Source organism: Podarcis melisellensis (assembly GCF_964234715.1).
Source record: "Podarcis melisellensis genome assembly, chromosome: 6".
NCBI lineage: Eukaryota > Metazoa > Chordata > Lepidosauria > Squamata > Lacertidae > Podarcis > Podarcis melisellensis.
In genome coordinates, this window is record NC_138538.1 from 93,341,736 (window position 1) to 93,368,490 (window position 26,755).

The 26,755-nt window shown below is 41.5% G+C and overlaps 1 protein-coding gene across 10 annotated transcripts in view; it reads right to left on the reverse strand.

Annotated features, from left to right (window-relative positions):
- Window positions 1–26,755, reverse strand: part of CEP350 (centrosomal protein 350) — a 58,398-nt gene that overhangs the window by 22,531 nt on the left and 9,112 nt on the right. For 4 of the 10 annotated variants that reach the window (XM_081914983.1, XM_081914984.1, XM_081914981.1 and 1 more), the window contains exons 3-22: window positions 25,600–25,643; window positions 23,275–23,389; window positions 20,702–20,825; window positions 19,189–19,757; window positions 18,361–18,474; window positions 16,890–17,006; window positions 16,538–16,684; window positions 13,573–14,216; window positions 12,141–12,265; window positions 9,194–10,173; window positions 8,661–8,814; window positions 7,091–7,242; window positions 6,756–6,942; window positions 5,832–6,040; window positions 5,556–5,719; window positions 4,961–5,071; window positions 3,392–3,532; window positions 3,039–3,172; window positions 1,700–1,813; window positions 1,020–1,183 (exon numbers count right to left, since the gene is read on the reverse strand). In XM_081914983.1, the coding sequence (XP_081771109.1) occupies window positions 1,020–1,183; window positions 1,700–1,813; window positions 3,039–3,172; window positions 3,392–3,532; window positions 4,961–5,071; window positions 5,556–5,719; window positions 5,832–6,040; window positions 6,756–6,942; window positions 7,091–7,242; window positions 8,661–8,814; window positions 9,194–10,173; window positions 12,141–12,265; window positions 13,573–14,216; window positions 16,538–16,684; window positions 16,890–17,006; window positions 18,361–18,474; window positions 19,189–19,757; window positions 20,702–20,825; window positions 23,275–23,389; window positions 25,600–25,643 (4,509 nt within the window). The remainder of the gene's footprint in view (window positions 1–1,019; window positions 1,184–1,699; window positions 1,814–3,038; window positions 3,173–3,391; window positions 3,533–4,960; window positions 5,072–5,555; window positions 5,720–5,831; window positions 6,041–6,755; window positions 6,943–7,090; window positions 7,243–8,660; window positions 8,815–9,193; window positions 10,174–12,140; window positions 12,266–13,572; window positions 14,217–16,537; window positions 16,685–16,889; window positions 17,007–18,360; window positions 18,475–19,188; window positions 19,758–20,701; window positions 20,826–23,274; window positions 23,390–25,599; window positions 25,644–26,755) is intronic. The other 6 variants (XM_081914987.1, XM_081914986.1, XM_081914985.1 and 3 more) reach the window with 5 other exon arrangements.

A 26,755-nucleotide genomic window follows, 5' to 3' on the forward strand; every position in this document is an offset into this window, starting at 1 on the left:
TCATCTAGTTTTACTGGCCGAGGGAGCTGGCGTTTGTCCGCAGACAGCTTCCAGGTCATGTGGCCAACATGACTAAGCCGCTTCTGGCGAAGCCAGAGCAGCGCATGGAAACGCCGTTAACCTTCCCGCCTGAGCGGTACCTATTTATCTACTTGCACTTTGAAATGCTTTCAAACTGCTAGGTTGGCAGGAGCTGGGACAGAGCAACGGGAGCTCATCCCGTCGTGAGGATTCGAAACACCAACCTTCTGATTGGCAACATGCCCTTTCAATGGTATTCAGGACACTCAAGAGTTGGGATGATGGAGTAGATATTATCTCCAATCTGCAGCACTTTCCCCGCTTACAACCAATGTCAAAAAGTATGGGGTCAAAGACTAAAAGGATATCAATAAGTAGCAATGTCAGCACGGGAGCTAAATATGCTTCCTGGAGGTTCATGTTTCCTCCCACAAAAGAACTTCAAATTGCAATAGTTTTTTTTGCTCCATAAAACATGCTGTCAGCCAATAATAACCAAGCCCCATCTGACATTCCATCACTTAAGATATGTTTGTGTAACAGAAATCAAGCTCAGGAAATTGCATCTTGCGTAACACTCACTTGTAAACAAGTACACACACTGATGTAAAGACTCGTGACTTAAAAAAAAAACCAACCTCAGTGATTCCCAGAACAAAGGAAGGAGGAACACTCAGTCAGTGGCTCCCAGAACAATGGAGGCTGGAAGCAACAGCTAGCCAGGATTCAATGTGGCTATCCTGGTGTCATTATCAGACTGCAGATTCCCCAGCAGCTCAAGGGGCTGGCTAACCAGAAAATGACATATAAAAGTAATTGTGGATTGCCTGTGATGGGGAAAGAGTGCTGCATGCAACAGCCTGGTAAATATTTCACCATTTTATATTTCTTCTATGTGACTCCACCAGCAGAACAATCAATAGAGCAAGCATCAAGTAGATGGGAACAGAACTAGGAGTAAACACTGAAGAACTTTAAGTACTCGTCCAAGGACCCACCTCTCTCATCTGCAATGGATGGAATACTATTATTCATTAAAGAATCATTCATAGCCATAGCAGCCTGCTCTTCAATGGAGCTGCCAGACTTTTCACGACGGGAAAGTTTCTTGGTCCCCTTGGAAGGTGAAACAGATGGACTTCCGGGGCAACTGCTGCTGCTGCTGTTTTATAAAAAGGTATAATAAAAGCACAGAAGTGAATCTTGAATTAGGGTTGTAAAACAGGTCTCAGAATAAATAAATAAATGCATAATAATAATAATAATACCAACAGTGTGCTGCTGCACATTAAAAAACAACAACTCTAGTTTAGTTTTAGATCGTTTCTGAACGAGGCTCTGCGTAAGTGCAAAAATTATGTGACTGCACAGAAACCATGAAGAAGAATTCAGTTCATATTCACGTCATGGGGTATCAGATTAGCATTAAACGCCACTCCAAAATATAGCAACTCGGCTAATGCAATGGTCCTTGGATAGGCCTGCATGACTTGTGATCCAACAGCTAGCTATATACTATGTTCTACCCTATTTTATTGATCCCATGTGAGTTTGGGGGCTCAAAAGATTTGCAGGTCTGGACTAGAAGAAGAAACACTAGACAACAAGTACTGCTCAAAGTCTTCCTCTGCTAACTACCATTATAGCTGACAGTAACTGTATAAGTTATGCTTCTTACCTCTGATCATGTGCCTTTGATCTCGACGATTCTGAATAACTTTCAAATGAGGAATAAAGGATTTTTGAGTCATCTAGCTCCTCTTTACTTTGTGAAGGTGTAAATTCTGCTTTCCTATTAAAGAAAATAAGCAAGTTTCAGTTATCCTGAAAACAAAAAAAGAAAGTTCAAGCTGATTGTCATAAGTAGCTGGAAAAAAGCCTTGCAAGACAAAATGATTATAGTGAAATAAATGAATGAGAAACATCCAATTAAGTATCAGTAATGAAAATTGAGACAGGAAATGTATTTAGCTCTGCATAAAAAGAGCTTTGTGTGTTTCCAAACTAGGCCTAGTTTCTCTTGTGTACAGAACAAATGGAGAGCAGGTGACGCTTCCTGACACTTGTCACTCTGGAGCACCCAATATAAATTGGCAGGGACTTCTTCCCACTCAGGATGAGTCACCTGACAGGGAAGGAAGACTCTCCTGCCAAGTGGCATGTGAAACAGGCCTCTGATTTGGCAGGCAGAAAGTAGAAGTCTCAGTCTTCTAACTCCAGGAGTTTGAGGGGAAATAAAAGGTGTGTGGAGCAGCCAACATCAGAGGCTTTGGCCTCTGATCATGGATTTCAATATGGAAGGCAGGAACCTACCATTCTTCCATTCCCCAATGGGAAGAAATGGACAGGATGTGCAAACTGGTGTGATAGCCCTATGCACAAAGTCTTCCCTGATGCCTACAATAAGTCAATCAAGGGACTATCAAGTAAACCCAATAAGTACAAATGCACATACGGTCAAACCTCGGAAGTCGAACATAATCCGTTCCAGAAGGATGTCCGACTTCCAAAACGTTCGACTTCCAAGGTGCAGCTTCTGACTGGCTCTTGCAAATGGAAGAGCCGGTCGGAAGCCGCTTGTCTGCTGCGACAGACAGTCGACCTCCGAAAATCGTTTCTGGGTTTTCGACGTTAGGGAGCTGAAACATTTGGCAACTAAGCCGTTCAGGAACCCAGGTTTGACTGTATTCCCTTTCCTTAAGAATTCCCTTCTATACTCTAATGCTGGAGCCAAATGACCTGCCTAGTTACAGTATTGGCTGCTAGTGTAGAAAATCAAACAATAAAAGGTCACAAGGGCTGAAAGGAAGAGGGGGGACTACTCTTTATTGATGAGACAGGGAAAAGAAAGTAAAGAGCAGCCTTGGGGAGTTGACTGGTACTCATGCGGACATCATATTCCCCTCCCTCACCTATGCATATCAGTGGTGGTGGGTGTTCTCTGGAGTCTGCCTTCATGCCTCTGTTGAAACACTGCTCACAATCTATTCTAAGAACAAAAATGTCATCTAAAATACCTGCTTGTATTATGAGATTTTAGCTTCTTTATGAATGCTGAATGTTGCTTCCGCTCTTGGTCAAACAGTGTGGTAATTGGGGCTGCAGGGGCACCAATGGCATCAGAGATCTGGACTCTTGCAAGCTCTGTCATCTGAATAAAGAAGCACAGTCAGATGTACTTTTCGTAAGTTAATATTTGATAAATTAAGCACACACACACATCCTCTCCCTCCCATCCTTCAAATAGGCAGCGTGCTTTCCTTTCCCAAAGTAGTCTGCTGAAGAGCTCTTAGTTACAATCAGCAAGCTAGCTTTAGCAACCATTCTGCACGAGGCCAAGCTTGCCAAGGATTTCAGAGCAGAATCTAACCTCACGTATCTGGCTAGCAGCTTCTGTGGTGAGCAGAGCAGTCTCCGCCTGCTGAGCTGCAATTTTGCAAGTGGTTTCCTGTAAAGCATCTGCTTTCTCCTGTTGTGACTGTACCAGCTGCTGGATAGATTCTGCATGGCCCTATGTATTAAAAAAAAAGTTCTACTTTAGTTCAGGTGCCAAAGGGGCCAAACTGGAATTTTAGTATGCCAAACGTATTTTTGTTGGTTTTACGCACAGAAGCAAAAACTGGATGAGATACTTGGCACTAACATTTCTGTGACTGTCAAAGCAGAAAAAAATCTGTTCAGGCAATAATAAATGCTTGAAACTCATGGTAAATGATTAGGACATAAAAGAAATAAACAATTTTATTTAAACTTGTGCACACAAAAGTGGCATAGATCAACTATTTTGGCTTTTCATTCTTTTCTTCCAACAAAATGTACGTTGTGGCAAATGTGAGCTCGTTAGAGCAGAGGTTATGTGGGGCTGTATCCACCAGAATCATACTAAAATCAGCTCCATTGAAATGGAGATATAAAAATGATGAAAATGTGATTGACACACCATAATACAGCATCTGGAACCTGGACTATTTGCTTTCATAGAAAATGTAGACTTGCCTTGGCCAGACAAACCTGATATACCAGTATACCTGAAGGAGCATCTCCACCCCCATCGTTCAGCCCGGACACTGAGGTCCAGCTCCGAAGGCCTTCTGGCAGTTCCCTCATTGCGATACATGAGGTTATAGGGAACCAGGCAGAGGGCCTTCTCAGTAGTGGCACCTACCCTGTGGAATGTCCTCCCATCCGATGTCAAGGAAATAAACAACTATCTGACTTTTAGAAGACATCTGAAGGCAACCCTGTTTAGGAAGTTTTTAATGTTTGATGTCTTATCATGTTTTTAATATTCTATTGTGAGCCATCCAGAGTGGCTGGGTATAAATGGGTGGGGTATAAATTATAAATTATTATGACATGCCCAGCACCTTTACTATTAGGGCACAGTCCTCATTGAGACACATTTTGCAACAACACAGTTTAAATTTTGTTGAGTGTAGGGAGAGTGTCAGGCAGAAGTGGAAGTGCTGGGCATGAACTGATCAATGTGAACTGATGCTTTTGAGTTCTGAATACAATATGTGTTATTCAGTACAGTATTATTTTTTTAATGAGACATCCTGTCTGTGTGATCTGCTAGGTCCAAAGACCTCACTTCCTGTCATTTCCCTGGCTTAGGAAGTGTCAGTATGTGGCATGGTGTGCCCTGGCTTTGACTAGATCTCCAGATTAACACATGGCAGCCATTTTGTGATATGTCGTGGCCCACATGGTAGCTATTTTGTGTCTGAAACCCATAGTGCCCCCGACCCTCTAATGTTGCAGCTTCTAAAATCTTGCACTTCTAGAACAAGATCTTTTTCTGAAGTACATTGAGATGACCCGATTTCTTGTTGCCTACTATTTGTGAGATTTGGATTAGCATCCAATCGCACCAATTTCTCCACAGGAAAAGAATTCTACTTTTAAGTTTTACATACTGTTTGAAAGACCTCGTTACCTGAGCTGCTTTCTTCATCGCCTCTTCTAGTTGCCTCTGACTTTCCAGAGCTTCTTGCTCTGCCTTGAGCTTCAGAAGAGCCAAGTCGTGCTCATGTCGTTGCTGCTGTGCCTACGGATTAAGTTTAGTTTAGTTTAGTTTAGTTTTAGTTTATTAACTTATATCCTGCCTTTTTGCATACAATGTAATTCAAAGTACCTTACACTTAAAATATATTTCCGTAAGGATATTAATGCTCCTGTCACTGAATCCTAAATATTTCATTAATGATTAGCACTTATACTTTTAGTGTATCTCAGGACTTTCATTGCCTATTTTACAAAGTTCACAACTTCCACCCTATACAATAATACTGCAATAAACAAAACTTGTGGTATGAAGTATTGAAATTGCACATAGCTACTTATGACAAATGTGGTTATCATTTTCAGGAACCACAGATTTTGTTAATTTTCGAACAAGAACCTACTAGTTTTGTAGCTTTAATGGAAATATAACAATATTCATCTGATCGCAACCACTCTTATCTTTGACTGAGATACTTCAGAGGAGTGCATACAGCAAATAAGGCAGAGATAAGTACGCCTACGGTTACCTTTAGAATCTGAGCCAGTGAAACACTTTCCTGCTGGGCAAGTGATATACCTCGGACCCGTTCAACATCAGAGATCTGGCGAACAGACTCCTCAATTGCACTTAAATAATTAAGTTCTGCTGACATACGATGTTGGAGACCAGCAGGTGAGAAGCGCATGGTACCTGTAAGGTAAATATGAAATACTAAACACCTACGTCTTCGTGTAAATCACACTTTTTAGAAACATAGGAAGAGTAAGCAGCATCATGAGCCATCTATTTTTTGCCAGCTCACCATTCATGTTACCTGCTCCAGGCCTGTTGGTTCCAAGGTTCATATCAGAGAAGGCATGGTTTGCCTTGGGTCCAGAAGTTATAGTCCCTGGAGAGTTTGACAGGGGGCTATTTTTTTCTGCTGTATTTACTGCAGGATCCAATGGTTTCTGTAAGCTTGGAGAATGAGGAGATCCTGGTGTCCTCGGAGACTTTATCTTATCTGGGAGACTAACAGAAAAGTTAAACAAAAATTGAAGCAAGTCTTTATTCTTTCAAGAAAGAGTAGTCACACAGCAAAACCAGTTTGAAAAGTATCATATATTTCCATCAGTACACAAAGAAAAGAGTAATAGCCAGTGGTTTTCTTCTAGAAAAAATTGTCCCGATACTCATCAGTATGTGCCACACTTTTAACCTTTCTTCTTGGAAAAAAACGTGGCAGTACTGCCCACACTGAGTACCCCAGGAAAAAAAGCTCTGGCAATAATTGAGATTTACACACACAAAATACAGTCTTCCAACTATTTGAAGAGCTTATATGTTACTTCAAAAACATTGGTATAGTTCATATTATCATACCTCGGTTTTAAAACAGAGATCTTAAATTACTGTTTTGCCCATATAAGCATCCACCCTCGCTCTTCCCTTTGTGATATAATCAAATGAGGCAATCTCTAATCAATCATAATTTCCTATTTCATCTAAACCAGGACATTCTGGTTACTAGCTTCGGAACAGATTAGGTTATTAGATCAATTTCAAACTGTGGTTTAAAAACCTGGTTTGTTCCAAAGCTGTTAAATATGGCTCTTTGCTTCATTGCACAAGCAATAAGTCATAGGGAAAAGACACACTGACATCACTCAGTATTAAGCCAATATACCATTATCTGAATGTGGCTATGGTTTGGTAATATGCAACTAAATGAAGTGGTTCACTTTACCTCATCAAGGAGTGATCAGAAAGTTCTTCTAAAGTGCTGTCAGAATCTGGGCTCTTCTCTTCTCTATGAGATATTCCATTATTAGGTGATGCATTCTTCACCTGTTGTGATCCATACTCTGACCCTGGCAACATTTTGTTTTCCTCCCTCAGAGAGGCACTTGAAACTGTGCTGAAAGATTCTGACTCTGTAACACATATTTTGGCAAAAAGCGATTTAAATATAAAATAAATATACACATTCCCCCACTTGACGAGTACACTTGACATTTTCAGATTTTAAAACTTTGCCAAAGGTTTCAACCCAGATTTGGGAGCGTAGTAAACAGCACTTACTTTCCTTTTTCACTCTTTTTTTAGACGATGCAGACGAGTTGGAAGAACCTGCAGAAAGTGTTCCTGAGGAATGGTGGGTAAAGTCTACAGCTGGCTGCTCGTACAATGACTTTCTGGTCGCAAACTCTTCTTTGAGGCTGGGGCTGCTGCCACTGTCAATATAGACACGGAAGTAAAATATTGCTGGACTTTCTCAGTTACATTTATACTACTTGTGTAATGAGCATTTTAAATTATTTAATAAAGCTTTACAAGGCACAAGAGCAGGACTTCTATTTACTTTTAAAAGCAGCTGAATTTTAGACAACTTTGCATATAGCTTAAGATAGGCACATGGGCTAGACCTGCAAGCTTTAATGTATAGTTGAATTATGGTTTAGCCCATTAATATTTGGGCTGAATCTTAAAAACATATATATATATATATATATAAGTAGATGTTGTGGCAATCAGGAATTACACGCAGGACCAGCCATCTGCCCACAATGCATTCCTCTTCCCAACATTGTTTCTGCCTAAAATGGCTGTAGCCAGCCAGCGAAAGAGAGACAGAAAAACTGATTTGTCCTGCCCTCTTGATTGGTCTGCTCTATCTCCCTCTTCCTCTCTCCGTGGTTTCAGCCCCAGAATGAATGCCGCTGACAAGCAAAGCACAAAGTGGGCAAGCACCAGCTGTTCAGATATCCGACTCTGTGGAGTGTAAACAGTGGTGCCTCGCAAGACGAAAAGAATCCGTTCTGCGAGTCTCTTCGTCTAGCGGTTTTTTCGTCTTGCGAGGCAAGCCCATTGACGGATTAGCGGATTAGCGCTATTAGCGGCTTTTAGCGGCTTATCGGATAAGCGGTTTAGCGGCTTAGAAAAAGGGGGGGGGAAACCCCGCAGGAACTCGCAAGACATTTTCGTCTTGCGAAGCAAGCCCATAGGAAATTCATTTTGCGAAGCACCTCCAAAACGGAAAACTCTTTCGTCTAGCGAGTTTTCCGTCTTGCGAGCCATTCGTCTTGCGGGGCACCACTGTAATTCTTTATGTTTGGATAAGTGAACTGGTGGGTATCCAGTGGATGGATAGTGGGACCTGCATGTAAACTATTACAGACACCTTTCCTGTTAACAATGCCATAATGTTTGTGTTCAAAACTGAGTTCCTATTCTCCAACACCCTTAAGGATATTGAAATATCTATATTGAAAAATCAACTGAATTAATAAATTAAGTTAGTTACTTTCTCTAGGTCTCTTAAACAGATTAAATAGATGTCAATCCTGATTCGAAACACCAGCAAAGGGAATTTACTTAAATAATTTTCAGGTTGATAATTCAGGATTTTCAAAAACAGTTGAGCTGAGTGTCATTTGTGCCATAAAAAAGTACCAGGTTATGACTTGAAAGCTGTTTTAAATAGATGTATTCATTTACTCTGCTCTGTGCCAAAACTCAGATTTACCATACTCTATAACAAGGAAGTGTTCCCTTCCCATTCAGGGATGAAAAACAACTCCGTAATAGTTCTTTATTTAATGAACATGGTTTTTCATTGATCTTCGCTGCCATTTGTGAACTCATTAAGTACCTGCGCTCAAGAGTAGCTCTTTTATCTGCAATGGTTACACTTTCCTGTGAGGAAATGAAATCATCTTCATATGAAACAATGCTAGCTGGGGGACTCATGACTGGAAGGAAAGGTTCCCGAGTTGGTGGTGCTTGCTCTGACCACTGCTCAATTCCTGCAAGAGGTGCAAATGCAAAAAGAAAGTAATCTGTATTTCAGAAGCATGCCAAATAATCTTGCTGACAGAGATCCAAAGCCCATTAAGAGCAGCTCTGGAAAATTTCCTTTATATGCAACAACGTTCAATTATAATCTGAAGACAGTTAAGTGATTTCATAGCAAAGAAGTAGTTGCCAAAATTTTCAAAAAGGACTGAAAACTTCTTGCTTATCAGCAAATATTGGTATCAGCAAAAAAAACAACACAAAATCCGAGCTACAGGTTTATAACGTAACTTAAAGAGCTCAGGATTTCAACTGTCATGGAAGTGCAGTCATTTTGACAATTACACCAACGAAACACCAGAGGCAGCAATAAGTCTCTCATTGCCTTACCTTTCCCACTCTGCTGGTAATGTTTTGTAAAGACGTTGATGGCACTATGGGGACTCCCCTTTATCAGTTCTTCCCAAGTACTCCTTATATGTCTAAAAATGAGTAAACACTTCTCTGCCTCCTTCTGAACGTCTTTTATGGGCTCATAGCCAGCTAAATCTGCAGCACAGAATTCTTTTTCCTTTAACACTTCCACAGTCTTCAAAGTTGGATGCTCATGCCTTTCTCCTTCCTCCTCAGATGCAAGACCATCACTGATTGGCCCCTCACTTATTGACTCTATGCTACCATCACGCGGAGCTACAACTTTACTTTCAGCCCCTGGGGAGCATGCTTGTTTTTTGGACAGATCTCCTAGCATTCCTTCAGCTCTGTAGTTACCTGGAAGGCTGATAGCTGCAGCCCGAGGGCCGAGGGTCTCTGGGAGCCTTTTAAACTCACCAAGGTTTCCAACACCGGGAAGGTTATCATCAAAACTTGCATGTGGGGTGCAAGCACCCAACATCTTCTGGAGCCTGGCTGAAAAGACATCGCTTTCTTCAACAGGGGGGCTGCTGGCCTTTGCCCAACGGCCATCGCCCTGATCTCCTTGCAACAAGTCACGCTCAGAATTCCACACCTCACCATAGTTAATGCTGGCCCCGGCTAACTTCTTGGCTTCGCTTTCAATTCGGCTCGACAAAGAGGCTGCTGTTGCCTTCAGGGCTTCAATGCGGTTCAGTTTACTTTTATACTGATTAATGGTAGGCTGTACAGCAGATGCCATAAATGGCTGAGATGCCAAAGGCATTGATCCCACAGCTGCACTGTAACTCCTTCTGCTTGGTAATGCAGAGTCAAAGTCGTTTTGCAAGACATGTGTGTGATCTAGGGCCAAAAGCTGGGAGACAAATCCTCCAGTCAAGACCATTGAAGGTTGTTGCGAAGAAAGCTGGGCTTCTGAAGTCAGCCTATCTGGCTGAATCCATAAAGGGTTATTCCTATAAACAAAAAAGTTGAATTCTCATAAACTTGGAATAATGAAGACTGAACAATGTTTGACTATTAAATGCGAACATATGTCAACGTATTGGAAATCATTTTTAAAACTAGACTTCTTAGCCCAGATTAGATTTTCCCCGATCCCCCCCATACACATTGTGGGAGCAGTGTAAAGGTGTAAAATTTGAAGCTGTGGGGTAGGGGATGTGTTTTTTCCAGGGCGTGAGATCTGGAAGGAGATTTTTTGGGGGGGAAAGCTGAACAAATGCATTATTTTTCTTTATATACTGAAAGCCACTTTGTTACTTTAGGAACATAAAAAGCATTGTGCATAAAATGGTTCATCATAAATTTATATCTGCTATATTAAAAGTACAGATTATTCAGATAATAATTACAAACTGATTAAACTTTTGTTGCAAAAATGCTCAACTGTAAGGAACCTAGCATTCAAGCTTCCCAAATCCTGCACCAAGAGGACTGAAATCTATTAACATTTTCTAAAAAAAAAAGGAGGCTCTTTTACTGGGAATAACAGGAGAAGAAGTGCCAGAGAATTTAAAGAGACTACTTATGTATGCTACTACAGCAGCCAGAATGCTACTTGCCCAGAAGTGGAAGGAAGAAAACGTCCCAAAGAAGGAAGAATGGATAACTAAGGTGACGGACTATGCCAAAATTGACCATGAAGATCAGGCACCAAGATGAGAAAAAAATTAACCAAGAATGGAAAAAAATTATAGATTACTTTAAAGAACACTGTAAATGCGCTAAAACATTAGCAGGATTGATGTAACATTTATGAAGTAACAATAGAATTAGGACTGGAAAAAGAAGCTGAAAGTAATTGGAGAAAAATAATTATATGCAAGGAGAAGAAAAGGGAAAAAATTGGAAACCAGGGGTGGGTGGGTGGAAGTCAAACAATGTCAATTTGGATTAGATATGTATGTATAATGTTGGAAAATAAAATATATATTTTTTTAAAAAAAGCAAGAGAACTGAAATCTACAGCACCTTTCAACTCAGCAAATTTCTATTAACTCAATCATGCTCAACTTGTTTTTCAAAATAATTTCTCTTGATTTTCTAGTCACAGAGGAGGAAAAAGATACTAACAGGAACCTCAGCCACTGGAAATCTGCCCAGTCACCACTTGGGCTTCTGAAGTTTCAGTAGGCATTGCCCATAAGCTTTCAAGAATACTGTTGTAACAATAAGGGCATTTTGTATTAAGGAAAGTTCTTTATCCCAAAATATTTATGTATTTTTTATGCAGTGTCATAGAATCTCATCACACACAGAGCAGTGACTACGCATAAAGAAGACGATTGCTTTTTCAACCTGTATTTCACGCAGGGCCATGTCATTCTTATAATGCGGAATCTTACAGAATCTAAAGTGCTGAATTTTAAAATGTCACTTATGTTTGCAGGAAAAGTCCTCCAATCTTGCTGCTGCTTAAAGGTAAAGGTACCCCTGCCCGTACGGGCCAGTCTTGACAGACTCTGGGGTTGTGCGCCCATCTCACTTAAGAGGCCAGGGGCCAGCGCTGTCCGGAGACACTTCCGGGTCACGTGGCCAGCGTGACATCGCTGCTCTGGCGAGCCAGAGCCGCACACGGAAACGCCGTTTACCTTCCCGCTGGTAAGCGGTCCCTATTTGTCTACTTGCTTTCGAACTGCTAGGTTGGCAGGTGCTGGGACCGAGCAGCGGGAGCGCACCCCGCCGCAGGGATTCGAACCGCCGACCTTTCGATCGGCAAGTCCTAGGCGCTGAGGCTTTAACCCACAGCGCCACCTGCTGCTGCTTACACAGGGCATATTGCTAAGTCATCTTAAGACCATTTTCTACTATACTGTACCACGTTTCTCAGGTCGCAACAGTGATTTTTCACACAAAAATAGTGTTTAATTTTCTATTAAAATACTTACAAGTTGCCTTAAAGATAGTCCTGCTTTCTTACCTAATAAGAGGAGGAGGAGCAGCTTCAGAGAGAGACATATCGCTACTGGAAGATGCACTGGGTGGGCGCTCCTGCGCTTTGTTTTCTTTATCAGATTCTCCAGACGGTTGATATCCAGGTTTGGCCTGGGAAGAAAAATGGAGATATTTTTGAAACATGAAATTCTGTTAGAATTAATCCAAATAAAAAAAGTTAAACACGTCAGAAGTCCCAAGTGACCAAGCAAACAGCTGACATTTGTCTTCTGCACTAGACAAAAGTAACAACATATTAGCCATATTAGCTGGTCCTTTGGCAAGAACGCCTTATATTTAAGTCAGTATTTTTTCTACTTCTGCAAACGATGGGGTTCTCCGAAGGCTGTCAATAAATCCCTTGGTGGGGTGTGAATGTTGTAATTTTGGCTACATGTGACTGGCAATCAGTGATTCAAGATCACTATTAGAATATAAAGGTAAAGGGACCCCTGACCATTAGGTCCAGTTGTGACCGACTCTGGGGCTGCAGCGCTCATCTCGCTTTATTGGCCGAGGGAGCCGGCGTACAGCTTCCGGGTCATGTGGCCAGCAGGACTAAGCCGCTTCTGGCGAACCAGAGCAGCACACGGAAACGCCGTTTACCTTCCCGCTGGAGCAGTACCTATTTATCTACTTGCACTTTGACGTACTTTCGAACTGCTAGGTTGGCAGGAGCAGGGACCGAGCAACAGGAGCTCACTCCATCACAGGGGTTCGAATTGCCAACCTTCTGATCGGCAAGTCCTAGGCTCTGTGGTTTAACCCACAGCGCCACCCGCACCCCTTTATTAGAATATATGATGGCTTTAATCCTAACTACGGCAAAAAAGGGGGGAAAAAGGAAAAGGAAGGTCTCACAAGGGGACATCAAAACAGTCCTTTCCAAAAAGCCTTCCTGGGCAGTCAGGAGACCCTCCTGAACAAAGCGGGATACAGCAGGACGGGGGGCTGGTGTGGGAGGAAGGGAAATTGTGCTAAATCAGGCACAACTGGATGCCGAGGTCTACACCCTTCACAGGAGCTGCCACACACACATTACATAATTTGCCCCTTGGTGCGCCTGAGCTTCCTGCCTTCCCCTCATCAATGCTTCTTCAGAATACGAGCTGGGTAGTTAAATTGATCAACATGCTGCCCAACGTCTGGATTCTTACTCTATGCCATGACAAATGCTGTGAGCTATAGCTGCAGCCATTTTTAATTCTGGGCATGTTTCTTGCTCCTACCAGAGCTCCACACTGCAGGCGCAAACAAAACCTCAGTTTGAGCATTATTTGGCATGTGCAAACCTAATGCCTATCTTTTACTGCTGCTAATACTTTACAAATCTTTTCTTTAAAAAAATGACATTAATACAAACTTTCAAACTGCAAGAAAAAACCCAAGCAAATCTTGCAAAATAGCTATCCCTGTACCTCCTGTCCAGGGACCAGGGATTCCTCCAGTAAGGTTTGGTCCAGAAACAGTTTTGAGTATGTTTCTTGTAGTTGTTTGGTGGCTAATTCAGGAGCCAATGTTTCCTTGGTCTTATTAGCAAAAGCTTCTTTCTGTTTCTTGTAAAGTTCTTGAAGTCTTTTGTTCTTTTGTTCTGTTGCCACTTTCTGAGCTTTCTTCTCTTCATTCTGCCTCTTTTTCCTTTCCTCTTTTTGTCTAGCAATATACTGGCGAACTTCATCTGTATCATAATAGCGTTTCTTAGAAGTGACTTGAGGCTCTTCATTGGCAGAAAGCTTATCTGGCTTTCTTTTGGTTGGACTGTGGCTCCTAATAAATGCAAAAGGTGGTGATTTTTGATCCTGTCTTCCTTCATCCCTCATTTGTTCTGCACCCTGAGATACAGAGTCTAGCTGCAGGTCATCAAGCATTCCACGGATCTCCACGGGCAAGAAGTCCTTGTTTACATGGTCTTCTCTCCGTTTTGAATTGGGAAGAGTCGATTCTTTTTTCTTCGTGTTATTCTCCACTCTGACTTTACTTTGTGATCTTTCAGAATTTCTTGATCGGGTTTCTATGGTCACATCCAGCTTGAAATTAGTGTCAGTCTTTTCACTGTGGAAAACTGGGGTGGGGATAGGGGGGAAAAGTAGTGTTAGACACTCTCGTAAGGCAAGGTGGATCTGCCTCTCATGTGGCAGCTTTTTGTTAAGTGTTAAAAGCCTGTCCACTTAAGCACTTTAGAAAGAAAAGAAACCATGAGACATTCTAGCAAGGGCTACAAGAAATGAGCTGCAAAAACCTGAACACATCAAAAACAGAAATAGGCTGCAAGCGTGGTTGACGCTGGACTTCAGCTCGTGCAAGCAGAATTACTCCTTCCTCTCTTTCATCCTGCACCTCCCTGTCTGCTCTGTAGTGCCCAAACCTTCTGGAGCAGTTTTGGAAAGTTCTACAGCAGAAAAGGGGAACGCCTCACCAGGGTCAAATGTTCCACTTGTGAATGGACACTGTCAAATTTCATCCTGTACTGAAGCCAGAATGCAATGCACATTTTGCCAAGTGGGCTACTGTCTTTGATATTCTTCTCAGATTTTCACTAGAAATGGCCATACTGATGGGACACTGTGTGAACATGGTTCCTTATAGAACACATACAAGCAAACACACACACACACACACACACACACACACACACCAAGTAGTAGTAGCTTCTACGAATTCTAATCTGGAAGCTTGGCCCTATATCTATGCAAAGCATCTTAAGATCCTTTGGGTAAACATGTTGGATCATAGTTCTGATAAGGATATCAGTTTATTCACTGGTAAAGAATTAGAGCAACTTCTGCAGTGGGAAAAAACCACTTAGGTTAATTTAAAATGTCACCAAGCACCGGTGCCAAGATTATAAGAGTTTCCAATATTACTTTACTTCTTTAATAGGCATATATAGTCAACCTGCCAAAATGTGGTCCCAGGGCAGGTAATATGCAGCTCAATACAATTAAACCATGCAAAATGAAGCATCTTGACCCAATGTTGAAATGTATATAATGACAAGGCTAGAAACCATTCAAAGGAGAAGGCATTCCAGAATCTGGGGTCCACCACAGAAAAGTTCCTCTTATGCACCAGCACCCCATGGACCACCATGCATGTGCTGCTTAAAACAACTTCCACATAGATTTTCAGCATTTCTAGAGTAAAATTGGCTCAATCAAGCATTGAAGGGCGTTTATATTATAAAAAAAACTTCAGCTGTGGCAATTTTTTTAAGGCAAATCTGAAGACATCTGATAAAGTGTATAGAAGCTGGATCAGCAGTCAGAAATCTCAACAGTTCTTGTGGGAAAAGACATTGACAGTGGAATGCCAAGAAGGGATTAATGGCTGAGACCGTATACAACAGCAACTCAATAATACTGAGGAGCTCAAGTCACAGCCAAGGAAGGTGAAAATTAAACTGATTGGATTTGAGCAATGCAATATCATTTAAGCCCCAATATCTCAAGAGAGTAGTTATTTTTATCTCTTTGATAGTCCCTTGGGTAGGAGGTAAACAAGGCTATTTAATTCTAGTGGCTCATGGCCGTAGGCCATTTCACTTATTGAAAATGCAATAAACAACTTGAAACCAGCTGGGTCCCAAGTCCATTTTTCTGTTTCAATCACAGTCACACATCTCATCTGATACTGGATGGGGAAGTTACCAAACTGTCACTAGTCTAATGTTCAAGTTGTCAAAGATGCTGGGGTATTACCATCTGCCCTTCCTAACTTTCCTACAGTTCTGGCAGAAGAGAAGAGGAAAAGTAAATAGACAGTGACAACAAAGGTGTCAGCTAGGAGAGAAAACAAGATCCTTCAAGATAGCCAAACCAGAACCAATTTCCAAGGTAATGGTTCAGTTAAGAGCTACACTGGTGTCACCCAAAGCCTCAGGAGATCGCAGAAAACTAAATATATGGTGGAAAGCTCCTCAGACCAGAGATGGAGAATCTGTGGTCCTCCATTTATGTTAGACTATACTCATCCTGACCATTGACAATGATGGCTGAGATGGATGGAGCTGTCATTCAACAACACCCCTATTGCAGACAATGCAAATGTGCACTATTGATTCCTTTCCCAGTTGACAGTTCTTCGTCAAATGCGTAATGTCTTTTCTACAGCACAGCAAGAGCAAATCAGATAGGGAGCGGTCTTTGTTGCGCTCGATGACCCAGAACACGACCCCGGTGCAAATCAGGGGTGGCCAATATTTGCAAAACCGCAGCATCCCATTCCCAAACATGCACCCCCAAGTGCAGAACCAATTCCAGAGGGGCTTGTGTTTGGCACCAAATTTGAAAGGCCACAAATGTCAGGTAACCATCGACAGCATGATTGCTGCTCCGCAGCCATATTATTATCTGCCCCATACCTGGTACACAAAGCTTAGCTTACCAGATTTAGTGGGCTTATCCTTGCCGGCTCTGTCAATGGATAATGGCTGTTGGTCCTGCTGCCCTACTTTAGGTGCTGGACCCAGTATCTTCTTTGCAAGTCTCAGTCCCTCCCGCCAGGATGATGTACATATTACACTGGTACTACCTAAAACAAAGAACCAAGAAGGACATACGGAGTAATTTTCCAGTGCTTCATTAGCAATATAAACTTCAGGACACCGCAAAGATTGCAAAAAAGGAGGGGTAGCACCAGTGGTGGAGGGCGGTGTCTAGATCAAAAGAAGAAAAAACTGAACAATGTTTAAAGAGTGCAAGCCAAAGCTTGTGTTTAAAAGCTAACTTGAATTGACCTGGTTTGGCATCGGGACTTGAAAGTTGGGCCACTTTCTGGATTTTGCGCACTGGTCTGGTTGCCTTTTTCCCCTTGGCTTTTCCAGCAGGTGTCTCTTTCACAGTCAAATTGTCTTCTGAAAAACAGTGTGAGAGAATCATTGCCACAACTAAAAGAACACACAAAGACATGTACAGTGGTGCCTCGCAAGACGAAATTAATTCGTTCCGCAAGTTTTTTCGTCTTGCGAGTTTTTCGTCTTGCGAAGCACGGTTTCCCATAGGAATGCATTCAAAATCAATCAATGTGTTCCTGTGGAAACCGCCTTCAGACCAGGTCCGGGGACAGTCTGTCCCCCGACCTCTTCTGAAGGCTGGGGGGGGGGGACAAGGGCTTTTTCCCCCACCGCCAGCCTTCAGAAGGCTGTTCTGAAGGCTGGCGGTGGGAAGAAAAGCCCTTCTCCCCACCTCCCGCTCCGCAAGCTCCGGGGACAGGAGGGCTTTGCTATCGACCGCCAGCATTTTAAAAGCCCCCGGGACAGCGGATTTTAAAATGCTGGCGGGCGGCAGCGAAGCCTCCGCTGTCCCGGGGCAATTTTAAAATGCTGGCGGGCGGCAGCGAAGCGTTTGCTGCCAACCCCCAGCATTTTAAGATCGCCCCGGGACAGTGGAGGCTTCGCTGCCCCCCGCCAGCATTTTAAGATCGCCCCGGGACAGACTTCTCCACTATCCCGGGAAGGCAGGCGGGGGGGGGGAGCAAAGACTTTCGCCCCCCGTTGGCCTTCAGAAGAGGTCCAGGACCTCTTCTGAAGACTGGCGGTGGGCGAAAGTCTTTGCTCCCGACGGCCAGCATTTTAAAAGCGGTCCGAGATAGCGGGAAAGCGCAGCGCAATTCCCTGCTATCCCGGACCGCTTTTAAAATGCTGGCCGTCGGGAGCAAAGCCTTTCGGCCCCCCGCCGGCCTTCCTGGACCTCTTCTGAAGGCCGGAGGGGGGCGAAAGGCTTTGCTCCCCACCGCCAGCATTTAAAAGAGGTCCCCGGAGATTTCCCTATGGGCTTTCTTCTTGCGAAGCAAGCCCATAGGGAAATTCGTCTTGCGGAACGACTCAAAAACGGAAAACTCTTTCGTCTTGCGAGTTTTTCGTTTTGCGAGGCGTTCGTCTTGCGGGGCACCACTGTATCAGAACTGTAGCAGCTTGCCTTCTTAGCTAGTCTCTAGCCTATCAGAATTTAAATACACAACATCAGGCTTTCAAGATAGACTTCATAGTCTTTCATTTTTGTTTTTTCTTTAATCTAAGAAGTCTGGGAAGTAGGGCTATAAGTTTTTGTTAATTTACAGGTTAATTATGTAGGATGTGTAGTTGTTCTTTGCTTTCCATGTGGCTATTAATAAGATGTTTTGTGCTTTTATACTGTAAACCATTCTGTGATCCTTTGAAGGATGGTATAGCTATGTAAATAAGAATAAGAATAATGTTTTCTACTTACCTGCTAATTGCAGTTCTAAGTCAGGACCTAACTCTCTACTGAGATTAATAAATTCCTCTTCACGCCACACCTTTCCATCAGGTGTACGGATCTTGGCTTCTGATGGATTGAATCCTAACAAAAGTAGTATACCTATATTTAGCTGACTTTGCCTTAAAACAATTGGTTAACATAAAGGTGACCAATGCATAATGTGGACATAATTTATCTGTTTTAAACATCTAATACATTTGTTACTGGAAATAAAGAAACTCAGATTCCAAATCCATGTAGCATAAAATAGATTAAACGAGAAATTTCTGTACAGAATTATTACGTAACAGAAAAATAAAAAAAATTGCAATGAGGGGTCAAGTACACTTCAGAATAGTTTATACACATGACTGACTGATGCCTACAGAACTGCTAAAATGCAAAGACTGTACTGTGACTGCTGTGCATGTACAGCCAGTGGTTTCCTACAAGCTGTATGAGAAAAATCTCTTGTGCGACCGTGACAGGCGGCAGCTGTGATAGTTAGCACCAATGACAAGGAAACTAACGAAATAAAAGCAATTAATTCCTACAGTTAGTCACAATCCAATGTTTGTGAATTTAACTCTATATGTATACAGTGCATCTGAACAAAAACATCTTCATGGATGGAAATGCAGGTAATGTTTGGAAGGTAATAAATAATAAGAATTCAAACAATCCTTTGCCTTTAATGTGTTCCTATCTAAGGTAGGGTGCACCTATCCCAGAGTTGCAACAGAAACCACATTCTTGGTTTCGCAAACCAAATAAATATATTTCTTCTCACACAGATTCAATTTACAAGCTATGTACCTTTATATGAAGGAGCAGGAGGCGCAGCTGCAACTTTTCTGACTTTTGGAGTTACAGCTGCAGCAGGTATAGGATGGTCATCATATCCCAGATGATTTCCTCTGCTGCTCAGCTCTTCTGGGCGCGCCATTTGCTTCCTAATCCGTTCCTTCAGTTTTTCCAGTTTAGCCTCACGCCGATGCTGCTTTAAAATATCTAATCTGTGTGCACTGGATGTATTGGTAGAAGAAGCTGAGGATTCTGCCAGCTGCAATTCTTTAAGGTCAGCATCCTGGGTTGTGGTACTCTGAGAAGTTTTGCTATATTCATCTCTAGATTTCTCAGCCTTTTCCTCCTCTGATACAGATTTGAAGAAAACCTCAGAATTTTGTAAGGCATCAATTGCTGGTCGGTCATTTAAATATCTGACAACAGTTTCATCGGCAAAAGATGGGCTTTGGAAATCTGATTCACTTTTTTCAAAGGTAAAATGTTTCATTTTTTCAGTCTTATTCCCCGCTTCTTTACGCTTTAAACATCTAGCCTCCGGTTGGTAAGATGTTTTATAAGGTGGGGACCATGGAGGGCCCCTAAAAGAAGTAAACATAGAAAAAAAAACCTGAGAATCAGCTCTAAAAACATATAGTAAATACAAAACAAAAGATCTAACAAGACTTTTGCAAGCAGAATCGCTATTACAGGGCAAGTGTCCAATTAACAAATTATTCTTATTTTTGTTGAATTTCTTATAATGCAGTTCTGAAGGTAAAACAACAGAATGTGCAAGAAATTTAGTTTCCACTTTATAATCTTTTTTCCCTGCAAGACTGAGCTGCTTGGGCTCTACGCCTCTCCATCAAGCATCAACTGAAACCAGAATGTTTCCCAATGTACAAGATTGCTGCTCTCTAGGGCTAGACAAATACTTTCAGGCTTATGTAGTGCTGAGCCTCAGCAGTCTACAACTGCACACTGAACATTAACAGTGCAGTGGGGGTATATATTTATTTTTTCCTGCATGGAAGTCTTAGGCAGTGAGGGACTGGAACCAGATTTTTTTTTTGTCTCACTTTATGCATCTGAAAACCCAAACTTCAGTCCTTTTTCCAGGGTGGTTTAGGTTTTAGAGATTCTGCTCCTTCATAGCTCAGAATTATTCAAAACTAGAGGTGGTGGTTTTCCTTCAATACTAATCTCCCCTGCACCATGAATTTTCTCTATGAAGTGAGGAAGAGCCCTCAAAATCTTTGTTGCATCCTGGATACAGGAGAGGGAATACAAGCACTCCTAACAGTCTACTCTAACAGACAACACAGTTAGTATGCCAATTCCCTTTCCCCACTCCATTCCCTCACCCCTCATTTAACTGACATCTTCAACAAACAGTCTGTGCAACGTCCAGCTCACAAAAACCTGCTTGGATTGAAAGGTGGGATAGGAAGTTAATAAATATTCGTTCCTTAAAAAGCGGCAGGTTCTTTGCTGATGGTTTGATTCCATGAGTTAGCAAACTTTCCTCTTATTTCATACTGACCTGAAAGAAGCCACAAGGGGTTCATGAAATTCAACATGTCCATTCTTTCCAACATTGCTATCCAAAGTGGTGGTACGAAGGGGGCAGCGAAGGGACCTCTCCTTCTGGCTGGAAGACCTGGAAGCTGAAGAAGAAACCAAGGAATCCTCTATGCATCTTGCGGGGGTGTGTGTGTGTGCTCAATTAGCACTCAGGAGTACATTAAATAATCCTCAGAGTCTCTAGAACGTAGTTTCAGGCGCTCAGAAATAAATGGTAAGGAACTGGAGCGAAGTAACAAACTTATTTTAAAACTTTGTAAAATATATTAAAAGCCTGCATTTCGGGGGTTGCCTGTATTTCAAAAGAACACTTAAAGGACAGCTTGGTGAACTCACTTCCTAGTCAACAGATAAAATTCAACAATAATGTCCACGTTTTCCCCCCTCGCTGGAAAGTTTATGAGCCAGAATTTTTACAGATTTTATGCTATTTGTCTAAATGGTAGCAGAACATCCATCATTCCCAGAGGGAAGAGGGAATCATATTACATGGATTACATTGTATTATTTTAAAATTAGCTTTAGCTTCCAATCTCAAAGTATTTTCAATGAGGCCTCCTACCGAACATCCATCTTCCATGGCCTCAATGCTGAGGCAAAGGGAACAGTTAAAGCACTAAAAATGAATTGTGTGGGGAAGCAGCCACAGCCCTGTGAGCCATTAACTGAAAGGCCTTAACTATTGTGCCAGTGAACTACTTATGAGATCTGGTTCCAAGCAGGGAAAAGACCAGCACCTGCTGTTCTTTCTGCATACCTTCCAGCTCTGCCTTTCTCAAAGTCCTATGATACACTCCCCAAGGCATGATGATGATAATGATTTATTAAATTTATATACCACCCTTCATCAAAAGACCACAGGGTGGTTTACAGCATAAAACACAAAATACATAATGTAATAACAGTAAAAAAAGAAAAAGAAAAAAGGGCAATTACCCCCCCCCCACACACACACACTTAAGAATGCCATACATTGATTAACAGCTGAAGGTCGGGTTGAAGAGTAAAGTTTTCACCTGACCCCTAAAGATATGCAACACTGCTGCCAGACGAGCCTCCCTGGGGACAGCATTCTATGAATGGGGAATCACTGCAGAAAAGGCCTGTTCTTATGTTTTCCCCCTTCAGAACTTGCCTGGAGGAGGCACATGAAGAAGAGCCACAGATGATGATCACAGGATCTAGGTCAGTTTATATGGGGAAAGGTGGTCCTTGAAGCATTGCGGTCCTAAGCCACAGAAGGCTTTATAGGTTAAACTAGCCCTTTGAATTGGGACCAGAAATTAATTGGCAGCCAGTGAAGGAGGGCAAGGACTGTCATTATATGCTCAAGATGAATTATATGCTCAAGATCTAAAGATTGCCAGAGTGTAGACAACAGAAGTTAAGCTCTCCAGACAGGGGGACAGCTGAGCCACCAGCCCAAACTGTTGGAAGGCACGCTGCGCCACCAAGGCCACCTGAGCCTCAAGTGACAGGATTAGATCCAGAAGAATGCCCAAGCTAAGTACCCGCTCCTTCAGATGGAGTGTAACTCCATCAAGAGCAGACCATCTCCCATCCATCTGGTCTAGGGAACCACCCACTAAGAGCTTCAGTCTTATCGGGACTGAGCTTCAGTTTATTGGCTCTCATCCAGTCCATTACCAAGGTAATACTCATCCAGCTGATGAGTAAAGATATGAGACAGACTCCAGCCAAACGACTTCAACCATCTAACACAAATGCTCAAATGGACCTTAGTTTTACATAGACTCTGATGTCAGAATGGAAAAGCTGTGATCACCAATCTATCATGACAACGCAGACACTGTTGCCAAGATACTCTACCTTTAACATTCCAAGCATACTATTACCAAGCCTACATGTGTGCTGATAATGTCATAACAGAGGCATATTTCAAGATTTTGGGCTAAAGAATAAGTTGCTATTTTATAGATGTAAAAGCCATCTTGGATGATTTAACTGGAAAGATAGGATTTAACAAGCTGTTAAATAAATAAAAAGTCCAATGGACACAGATACACAAAAACTGAGGCAAGAGGTGCAGAACACCATAGTAACATTGCACTACATTTTAATAACCAAGGGATAGTTACATAGATCAGCAACCCCCAACCTGAGCAAAACAGAAGTTTGTTTAGTGTTAAAGCATGCCAAAATCGTGGCAGAAAATAAAATGCTGTGCTGTTACAAGTTTTGAGAAAGAACACACCTGGTTAATGAGTACTAAAAACTGCCCCACATGATATCTTTATTTTTGTTCTTTATGGTACTTTTAAGCATCAGTCAACAATGGTAGTGCCCAAACAAAAATTTAAGAAAAAGTACTTCCTAGAAGAGGTAGCTTCTTATTGCAGGAGTTGAGAGCACCTACCATTTACCATTATATATCACAGGTTTGCCTCCTGTGCCTAATCTTTTAGTCTTCCAATTTGCCAAAGGCGTGTTGTGTCAGATGGGCATCCCAAACTGGAGCGTGAACCACCTACAAGCTTATTTGTGGAATGACTCTTCTCATCAAATACATACCTTTCCGACTTATTTTCCTGGTAGTACTTGCGGTTGGCTTCTTGCTGTCCATGACAGGCTCCAACACAGCTGTGCTGTTAGGAGCTACTTCCAATTTGTTCTCAATGTGTTGCAACTAGGATGTTGATATATAAGAAATATGTGTATTAGAAATTAAATATTTAGATCACTTCTCACATTCACAAAAAGGCAGAGAAGCCAAAGCTGTACAGATTGGATAGATTTATAAAAGGCTGAAATGCCTACCAATCAAAGTAGAATGGAGTTCAGTTTGTAACTTTGTACCATCATTAGTCTCATCTAATGTGGAGCCCATGTTAGATTATGAAGTTGAGTTCAAAGTAGGTTTCATTGAAGACATAAGTGGCATTTTCCAAAGATGAATAAGACAAATATATTTTAATATTTGCCCATGTTGAAATATATGCACTAGGAATGAAACTTGTACAGTAGTTTTAGACTCTAGTCTAGATGAAGTACGTACAGGACAGGACATTGTTTAGAGGATCCTGTTCATCTGGCTGCTCAACTTGGAAGAGGGGGGAAAGGCTAAATAGCCCACCTTTTAAAAACAGTTTCAGGGACTGCAAGAGTGGTTTACACAGCTGCAGCTAATGCAAAGCCCTTTCTTTCTTTCTCTTTCTTTCTTTCTTTCCATTGTGTTTTTCTTTACTTGCAATATATATCAATGATAAACAGTGATTTATACACAGAATACACACACACACACACACACACACACACACACTACTTCCACCTCACAGATGAACCATACGTCTATATAATTACGTTTAACTTTTAACCCATTTTGGTTTTTAAACAAAACTGTCATTCCACAAATCGCCATGACTTCTTGGAGGCATGTAGCCATGTTCTACTGATGTTGCATAGGTACTAAAACTATGTCAAGATGATTGAAAGGTGGTGATTTTCTTGTTTGTTTGACTCTCTCAGCCATGAGTTGTCAGTTTGTCCATTACATCCCAAAGTTCTGAGATCCAGATCTCAAACAGGTCTGAATTTAGAGTCTTTCTTTCTTTCTTTTCTTTTTTATTGGGTTTTCCACACACAAACAACAAGAAAATAAAGCAATCTTTTACAATCAACATTTTAAGTCATCATATTTACACTGTGTGTCCTCACGCCTCGGCTTCCTTCCTTCCCTGCTTCGGTTTTCTTGAGATATATCCCCTCCTGTAGATTCTTATTCCCATTCTATGCACATCACAGGAATTATGTTAACCCTGTCATAGTTTTTAAGCTTCTACAGCCATAAATTTACCCCATTCTTCATCAAACTTTGTCCCTTTTTGGTCTCTTATTCTATATGTCATTTTAGCTAATTCTGTATATTCAAAAAATTTAGCCTGCCATTCCATTACCGTGGGAATCTCCTGTAGTTTCCATTTTTGAGCCACGAGTATTCTCGCTGCTGCAGTAGCATATTGAAATAATTTATTATCTTTAATGAATTTAGAGTCTTTATGAATTTAGAGTCTTTCAATGGTTTGCAACATTATAAGCCGTGCAGCAGTTGTCAGGTGAGTAATGAGATCTTTGTGGGAAATTTGTTGAGCAGTTTCTGATTAATATGGTGATAGTGCTATTTTAGGATCCAAAAGGATATCCTGTTTTGTGATAAGGCCTGCTTCATGATATACCTTTTTCCAAAAATAAAAATAAAAATTGGGGCATTCCCACCACATGCGGATGAATGAGCCAGTGGCCATTTTTCTAGCAGAAGAGGTGCTGGAACTCACTATGAATGCCTCCGTTCTTCTCTTATAATGGCAATTGCACCCACCTGAGTGGTGCTGGAACTGAGTTCCAGTGAGTTCTGGCTAAAAAAAAGTCCTGTGTGTGATATTATATTTGGCTTATCATTTCATGGTATATGTTACCTGTAATTTACAAAACTTGGGATTTGAGGCAAATTTTCTATAACACAGTGATCTGGCTAAGATAATGATTATGGCAGACCTTCTGCCTGCACATTTCAAAATGTGGTTTCATATCCTGGTCTACTACGGTTAACTAAAGACCTCTTTGTTTGATTGCTTGCACTGCAAATGGAAGAGAAATGGGACCATGCATGCAGGCAAAAGGCATATTAACCTCTTTGGCTTCTTAAGTATGTGACCATCCAAATGCGGCTTATATTGCTGAAAGGGGGGCGGGAATATGTATCTTCCACAACCACCTACCAGTTCCAAGTCACACACAAAATTTTTCAATTTTCATTTAATATGTTTAGAACTATGGAAAACTGGTGCATACACTATTTTCACAGGCCTTTTCCTCTTTCACTGCTAAAATAATACTTACTGTTGCATTAGTCTGTGAAAAAGCATCCCGTGCTCTGGTTAAGACTGCACAAAGAAATGAAAGCAAGTTTGTTAGTTTCATGATAGCTTCAATGCAGTGTTAGAAACTGAAATATGAAAGCTAGGAGCTAAATGGCACCTTAAGCCTAGGTTATGGGTGCAACAATAGAATGTCTAGGCACACTTTTTTATACAGTAACAAGAATACAAAGCTGAAAATGAATGAACTGCAGCTAAATTATGATGTTCATTTTTCACATGGTCTAGTCCTTCCCCTGCCCCCCCCCCCAATATTCTCAAGAGGGCCTCTTCTCCAGTCTTCAGAGAGTAGCTGGAAGTGGGGGGGGGGGTCCTCTTTTCTTTCCACTCTGCAGTTTTTTAAACTGACATCTTAGGCACAGTACTGCGCCCAGAACTCAGAAACTGTTCATGCTAATGAAATTCCCTGTCACAAAATGCGCCTAAGAACAATGTGGGTTTCGAACACTGATTCAATGGCAAATATTTTGCATGTTTCAATAATATTGTAAAATGAGTATAACTCAGTTATAGTAGGAATTTTTTGCTTGCATGCATAATTGCTTGACATTATCATTCTCTCCCTTTGGGAGAGAGAAACATTCAGAAGCTCATCCTTTACCTTTTAATTTATGTGATAATTTTTGTAACTTATTGCAGTGATACCAAGTGCATAGGATAACTGCACAGAAATTAGATAACATGTGAAGAAGAAGTCCTTCAAACCCAAAACTGCAGTAGCACTGGCTTATTAAGAGAAATGCTAAGAAAAAGGACTTAATTGGGTAGTCAAAATAATTTGCTTCTGCTGCCTTTTTATACCTATGATTCCTTTACTTTGAACAGCTTATTTTCAACTAGTTATAGGACATATGCAAACAGCTTTAAGAGGATTTTTAGTCAGAGAAAATGCAGCTTTCCTTAAAAGCTGTCACAATTGTGGTTTCAACACTCTTTAATGCATTTTTTACTGCAAAGTTTGAAAGTGGCAACCTGAATGTGTATTAACAGAAGCTGGGAGTAAAGAAAGGAAGCCAACATCATCTGACCACTTTCCCAGAAACAGTATTTCAAAGCAGATCTAGAAGCCATTATGTCTTGCATGGCAAACTGCACAACACAGGCACACACTGCCAAAA